This window comes from Alexandromys fortis, unplaced genomic scaffold (genome assembly GCF_014885135.2).
Source record: "Alexandromys fortis isolate MF-2015 unplaced genomic scaffold, M_Fortis_MF-2015_v1.1 scaffold_290, whole genome shotgun sequence".
In the NCBI taxonomy this organism is placed as follows: Eukaryota; Metazoa; Chordata; class Mammalia; order Rodentia; family Cricetidae; genus Alexandromys; species Alexandromys fortis.
Window position 1 is genome coordinate 1,022,464 of NW_026068167.1, and position 7,407 is coordinate 1,029,870.

General features: G+C 50.4%; 1 protein-coding gene and 1 long non-coding RNA gene across 2 annotated transcripts in view; one reads left to right on the forward strand and one right to left on the reverse strand.

Moving 5' to 3' along the window:
* Positions 1-2,109: 2,109 nt before the first annotated feature.
* Positions 2,110-7,407, reverse strand: part of Grap2 (GRB2 related adaptor protein 2) — a 69,920-nt gene continuing 64,622 nt past the window's right edge. Inside the window, exons 6-8 of the mRNA XM_050128276.1 lie at positions 6,048-6,257; positions 4,344-4,460; positions 2,110-3,903 (exon numbers count right to left, since the gene is read on the reverse strand). Coding sequence (XP_049984233.1) covers positions 3,724-3,903; positions 4,344-4,460; positions 6,048-6,257 — 507 coding nt within the window. The 3' untranslated portion in view covers positions 2,110-3,723. The remainder of the gene's footprint in view (positions 3,904-4,343; positions 4,461-6,047; positions 6,258-7,407) is intronic.
* Positions 4,354-7,401, forward strand: LOC126492128 (uncharacterized). The gene is made up of 3 exons (XR_007589522.1): positions 4,354-4,470; positions 6,044-6,178; positions 6,551-7,401. It is a non-coding gene; the product is annotated as an uncharacterized lncRNA (long non-coding RNA).

Genomic DNA, 7,407 nt, shown 5'->3' on the forward strand with positions numbered 1-7,407 from the left:
ATGGGACTCATGAGGTAATCTAGAGGGATATATTATTTCAGATGGGGGAGTCTGAGAGGAAGTGATATGTAAACCCATATCTGAACAGCAGTCATCCACAAAAAAAGAAAAGAATGTGCATTCTGCAGGGTACCCACAATTATGAAAACCCTGGGAATAGTTCTTAGCCAGTTGGAGCCGAAAGAAGGACAGTGGAGAAGGGGCATGAAAACAAGAGGCGGTTAGAGAGAAGATCCTGCAGGGTCAGATCTTGCAGGCTCCAGTGCAGAGAAAAGTGGTGTGATTGGATTTGTCTGTCCAAAGATTGCCTTGGTATCAGCATAGAGCGTGTACCAGGGATAGGAGGGAATGCAGGGCCACAAGTACAGAGGATGGTGCAGTTGCTATGGGAGACAGAAGGGTACCATGGAGGGAGATGAAGCAGAAAGACTTGAAAAACAATAGCAAAAATAAATTTGTTTAAAAAAATTGCCAGGGTAGATTTTAATCACACTCCTGTCTTACAGAAAGACATGCAAGTAGACAAAGAGTCCTGCAATTATTTTGACCAGGCCAGTCTGTCCCCTGTGTGGGCTGTTAGCTGAGATCTAGTGACAACCGTGCCTTGCCCATAGCCCAAAGTGATGGACATTGATTTTTCTCTTCAAGGATTTTCTGAGAAATCTTCTTCACCTTCCACAACTTCTGCTCTTGTTTCAAGTGGTTTCTATTAGGGGACTCCTGTTCGTGTCTCAGCTAAGTGCCTATCACTTGGACATTTTCTGAGTCCTGATGAAGATGCAAAAATATGTCACCGGGCCATCAAACAGAAAGGATGTCATAATGACAGTAACGAGTCGCACCTGTCCCAAAGCCAAAGTGACTTATTTGTTAGCAACAAAGAGCCGTGACTGAAGAGCCCCACAAAGAGAATCCAGTTAGATCTGTGTGCCTGGTGCCCCTGCGGATGAAAGCACCTGGGAGCTTGTTAGAGACAGAGGGCTGAGTCACAACCCCGCATTTTAACACGGTCCCTAGACAGCGCTCTCGGATTCTTAAGACTTCTTCGAGAAGGGTTTCCTTCAATCACCCCGAGACGAGCTGAAGGTGAGTGGGCCACGGCAGCTTCTGGATATTAGAAATGACGTCATTTCCAGTAAGTGGGGGAGGAGACCATAACTGGTTCGACAGGAACTGGCTTTTCTCTGGAAGTTCTCTGTTCAGATGTCACCAAGTCACCTAGGGTGTGGCGGCCAAAATCAGGGACAGTGTGTTGGCTGCTGGCTGTGCTGCTGGTGAGAAACACAGGTAGACACACTGCCTTGGCTCTAAGAAGCTGGCATGTAGAACGTAGATAAGGGATAGGATAGATAGGGAGCCTCATGCCCTTCTCCCACCTCCCAGGCAGCAGCAGCAGAGGCCAAAGAGATTTGAGCCCCGAGTGAACAGTTTGGTCTTAATCTTCCTGGTCTAGTCCCCATGAGTCCCTGTTCTCCCTTAGTGTTTTGGGTGACTCCCCTGTTCCCTTCTGAATTGAGCCCTGCTAATGGGCACAACAATGCCCCTCAAAAAAATCCCTCACAATGGCTGCTACAACAGGGTGCCCATTCCAGGTGTTTTGGGTCTAGCATCCCTGCCATCCCCAGGGAGGGAGTACCCACTCCTCCTAGGGCCGGCCACACAGACACCAGATATGGACCGGCAAGACTATGACTGTCTAGTAGACAGTAGTGTACAGTGCTTCAAGGCATAGCATCTAGACCAGAACCAAACTAGTCATCTCTGCCTCAGCCGGGGCTGCTCCTCCCACGGAATCAGCCAAATGGATGAAGTTTGTGGGCTGTTTAAAGCATATGGTTTGCAAATACTGTAAAACCAAACATCACTTTTGGCTTTTATTTACTGTAATGTTTCACATCTCCCACTACCAAGCTTGCTGATCGGGCCCACTTGGCCTCGGCTTCCGTTCTCATGCGGAAGGCAGGAGGAAGACCTCCTTGGCCCTTCTCTGCGTCCCACTTGACACCCCCCACCCCTTGTCTCCCCTCTGCCTCTCATCTGCTCTCCATCTTCTGACCCCTCCCCTGCCTCCCCTTCCCGAGGCTGCAGCTGCTCCTCAGGCATGCTCTGTTTCCTTGCCCTTCCCGGCTATTTTCTCTTCCCTCTTAGTCTCTTTCTTCCTCTCTTTCTCTAAAGGGAACCCGGGGATCAGAGAATTGTTGAATCAGAGTCACAAGGGACCGAGTGTATGCCACACTGCAGTGACTTGTGAGTCACACTGTTCTTTTATCGCTTCAGTAGCAGATGCCCTCCAGTCCCTCCCTAAAGCAGGAGGGGACACAGGGGAGAGGGCCCCTTGCCACATATGCCCTGCCATCACTTGCACCCCAGCGCTTCTTTTCCTGTCTCAGAACACACATCCACACGTGACTACACCAACACCCTTGTAAGTGCCTTCTGTTGTGACATGTTTGCTTCCAGGCTCCACAACGGCACCGAGCTTCTTCTTCTCCAGTGTCCCTCTCCTCAGCCTGTCTTCTCTGCTCTTTCTTCTCCAGGGTGGGCACCAAGACACACAATTCGAGTTTGAGGTGACAAAGAAGGACAGTGTCAGTGGGGTTCCTCCTTCTAGCTGAAGGGAGGCCCCCAGAGGCTGAACATGCAGATGGAAGAGGAAACTCATATTCATGAAGCTCCTGTCCAGGGTTAGAGTCAATATATCAATCTGTTTATTGATCTGCAGTCTTGGCTTCCCTCTGGTCCATTGGCAAAGACACCCCTCAACCACAGAAAATCAGGAGGAAAAAAACAAGAGCACTCCACAGACACAACCCTTGTAACCACAAAATGAGCCTGCTGACACATCCCACATTCTCAGCCAGGGCTTCTCCCTGCACTTCCTAGAATCTAGGCTACAGCTTTCTTTGCAGCCGGGAAAGCAGAAGTTACATTCAAGCAAGCCACAAGGGTCTGTGGAGAAGCCCTGTGTTCCCTAGCACTTGTCTCTGTGGTGTCTCCATGTTAGAGACACTCTCTCTCATCAGCTACAGGGGAAGGGGATCACCCAGTGGGCAGTCACTGGTGGAAAAGTAAAAGTTTCTGTCAGGCATTGACTAGGCCTGAGGCTTGCAAGGCTCTCCCACACCAAGCTGAGAAGACTGACCACGCCCTTGCCAGCTACCTGCTCAGACTTGCTTGGTGCCTGTGGCCCTGGATCTGCTAAACTTTAGCTCTCAGGGTGCAATGCCTGCCCTGTGGAAAACAGAGGGGAAGCTACCCTGTAGATGGACGGGGCCAGGTAAGCTACCTAACATGCCTCGCCAAGCCCAGCCCCGTCCTGTGTGTCCATTGCTGGGGTGTGACCTCTGTTTAGCTGCTTGCTCTCTTGGAAAGTTCCCAAGCCAGGAAAGAAGCTGTGAAAGTTCAAGGGTTGGGAGAAGTCTATTTTCCTGCCCTGCTCTCAGCTCCCTGCTGCCCTCTCGCACAGAGAAGAGCTGGAAAAGCACCCCATTCTTCCCTCAAGTTCCTTCTCATGCCGGTCAATGAACCAACCCAGCTGCCAATAAATTACTACTAGAAAATGTTGTGTGTAGCCGTAGGCATGCATATACATGTTTTGTGTACACACGGGCACACGTGTACATCATATGCATGCATGTGTAGTTATAAAGCCCAACTTTTTTTTCCCTTGTCTGTATCTTGCAGGCAGCTTCAGACAAAAAGCCTCTAGTCGCCCAGTGGGACTCATCGCATCATGGGAGCCACATAGTTGGCAGGGAAGAGACCCAGTTTGTTGTGGAGACGGCCGGTCCACCAAGATGGGTTGGAGCTATCCAGGACTTCAACCACCTCCCCGCTTCGGAATCCCAGCTCATCTTCTTCCAGAGCCTCGAAGTCATACAGTGCCCGGGCCCAGCGCACTCGCTAGAGGGGAGCAAGAGACAAGCTGATGAGCTCAGTAGGCTGGTCTCTGGAGCAACTGTCACACAGGGGAACCATGGCTCTGTCCTGAGTCCCCTGGGTCCTTCCCAAAAAGCTGACCTTGAAGCAATCTAAAGCAGAGTTGGTATGCACAGCCCTGGGCCCTAAGGCGCTGGGACACTCGCCAGCTTTGCTCTTGATATGGTCTTGCTTTGCTTTGGTGGAAGCTGGGCCCTCACATATGTCAGGCAAGTGCCCTAATACTGAGCCTGTCCTGAGGCCAAGTGCACTGGGTCACAGGGACAAAGCTCACCCATCTCCCGTGGCCAGAAGAGCAAGAACAGGAACAAAGTTCAACAGTCAGACTGAAAACGGCAGCCTGAATGAGCCAGGCTGAACCCTGTCCCGAGAGGCCACCTCGCGCGTGCTCTCCGCTCACTCACCCCTGCCACCTGGAGTTGCACGGGGTCCGTATGTCTCCGGTGCATCAGGGTGGCATTCATCTCACTGCCGATGCTACAATGTCCATCATTTATGTCCAGGCTGCCTCCACGGCGGTCCTAGACACAGGTAACAGAGGGCTATTGCATTGCCAGCAGGGGCGTCTCTCACAGCCTGCCTCACCCTTGTGCCTTGCTTGGGTGCTCTCTACAGAACTCACACCCAAGAACTAACTCACTGACCATCACCCTTCATCTTGGAAAATGGACAGGAAGGAATCTGAAGGGATCTTAGATTTTAAAGGCAAGAATGATGGACTTTATTTATCCAATCAAATAGCAGGTATTTGGGGAGTTGTGCGCCCATGCTTCAGGAATGTAATCAATTGTCACCATCACCATTTGTGTGTACATATGTGTGTGTGTGTGAGGATAGAGGCCCGACGTTGACACTGGGCATCTTCCTCTGTCACTCTCCATCCATCTGAAGGGATGTTACTGGACCTGGGACTCACTGATTCAGCTAGACTGGCAGGCCAATGAGCTGCTGGGATCTGCTGTTTCTAACAGCTCACTTCAGCAGTGAGGTTAAAGATGTGTTTCCCTGCCGGGTGGTGAGGTACACACCTTTAATTCCAGCCCCTGGGAGGCGGAGGCAGAGGCAGGCGGATCTTTGTGAGTTTGAGGCCAGCCTGGGTTACAAAGTGAGTTTCAGGACAGGCTCCAGAGCTACACAGAGAAACTCTGTCTTGAAAAACAAACAAGCAAACAAAAGATGTGTTCCCCTATGCTGGCATTTATGTGGGTGATGGGAATCTGACTTCAGGCCCTCTTGTTTGCCTAGCAAACACTTTACTCCCACCCCCTTCTTTGATTTTGAGACAGGGTCTTGCTTTGTAGCTCAAGCTAACTTTGGATTCACTATGTAGCCCAGGCTAGAGCTGGGCTCTTAATCCACCTGTCTTAGCCTCCTAAATGTTGGGGTTATAGGCAGGCACCACCAAAGATAGCTTGTATGGTTCCTTTCTTAGTTAAAAACAAAAATCAGGAACATTTACTAGTTTAGAGGAAGAACCATATACAGTAATGTGCTAAGTGAACAGACGGGAGAGTATCCAGGCATGCCTGGGTAGGTTAGGGAAGGAGTCCGGGAAGAGGTGATGCCTGGGCTCCAGCTTGAAGGAGGAGTGAGACTGACCAGGAAGGATCCATCAGGCAGACAGAACAGCTTATACAAAGTCAAAAACAGAGAAAATGCACCGGACCATGCCAATGACAAAATGTGGTGCTAGTTGCTGTTTGCATGGTAGGGGGTGCTGATAGCAGAATATGGACCTGGGGAAGAAGATACAGGTAGCTCACACAGAACCCTGCATTGTCCATCTCCATAAGCCAGCTGCCATCCCATCTGGAACAGGCAAAGGTAGATAAACAAGGCTCCGCACATTTTAATCCAGCTTGCTTTTCATGGGTTACGGAGAAGGAATTGGAATTCTGCTGACAGAATTGTGTGTGTGTGTGTGTGTGTGTGTGTGTGTGTGTGTGTGTGCGCGCGCGCGCGCGCGCGCACACACACACTCCCTGATGGTTTGTGGGCGGTTTCCATCATGGGGCCCAGAATCTTTCAGGAGGCTGGTCTGGCCTGGGCCATGGGGTGGGCAGGTCTGCCTTCACTCCCTGCCCTGCCTTTCTCTCCTCTTCAGATACCTGGTGGAAATGGTGGTGCTGCAGATACCGCTGCTGTGGAGGAGGCTGTGACCCCGGTGGGAACGGAGGAGGTGCCTGCTGATGCTGGGGACGGGAAGGAGGGTTGTCTGACAGCTTCCGGTTCATCAAAGGTCGGATTTCTTCTCCTACATTTCCACTTGGATGAGGGCCTCCCTGGGACCTCCTGTCCAGGCTGTTGCTCCGGTGACCCTGGAGAAGAGAATAGGGGCTCCAGATTGATCCTTCCCCTAGACTTCCCGTCCCTGTCCCTGTTCTGGCAGGAACTGTGTGGTGGTGGTAAGCCTTGAAGGAAACCTAAGGTTTGAACCTCCACATTATCAAAGGGGGTCTCTGCAGTCTCAGGCCTTCCCTAGTTCGTGAGTTCGGGCCTCTGGCTGACAATTTCCATTTGGTCTAACCATTTCCGTGTGCTCTCTACTCAATCCATTCCTACTGGGTTTGTTTTTCTCTCTGTAATTAAGTTTAAATATTCTACTTCACAGGCAGAAAGGGAGAGGTGACTTGAAAAGGACCCCTGTGCTTTGGGGAAGTCAAGGCTCTCTTCTGAGCCACCAGCTGATTTGAAGGCTGGATTCTACAATCATCAGAGCAGAGTGTGTTCCCACCCAGAGCACACAAAAGTGCCGAAGAAAAAAAAACCCCAAAGGTCAACTGAGATCCTGTGGATTATTTATCTTACAAGACAAACAACCCGAATGTTGCCAAACTGCTGGATACCCTGCCCTCCGGATAACCCTACTCTTGACTTTGCATAGTCTGGAGCTGTCATTTACAGCCTGGTGACACGGACTCAAGACAGCAACATTCTGGCAGAGCCATGAAAACAGGCCTGATGTCCCATGAACCAGGAAGGAACAAGGCCTCTCTGCTCATATTGTAACAGCTCATGAACCAGAAATACTTTATTGTTATTTTTATTTAACAAACAATTACATAGAAACTTGGGCTCTGTATGTGCTCGCACTGTACAAATATTAACTCATTTAATCCGGTTTAAAGAAAACTTTATACTGTCTCTCTTATCTCTGAGCCCCGAATCCTAGAGAGTGAATACTTCTTTCCATTTCCTGGTTAAAACAAGCCACAAGAGCTCCGCTGACCTTTGTTTGCTGAACTTCTGAGTGCTCTGATGGGAACACCCTCCTCTCTGATGATTGTTGCATCCCAGCCTTGAAAACAGCTGGTGGCTTAGAAGGGCAGGTTGACTTCCCCAGGGCACACGGGTCCTTTCCAATCACCTTCCCCGGGGTTCCAGCTATTCTAGTGCGTACTTCTTCCTTTATTACACCTCTCTCTCTCTCTCTCTCTCTCTCTCTCTCTCTCTCTCTCTCTCTCTCTC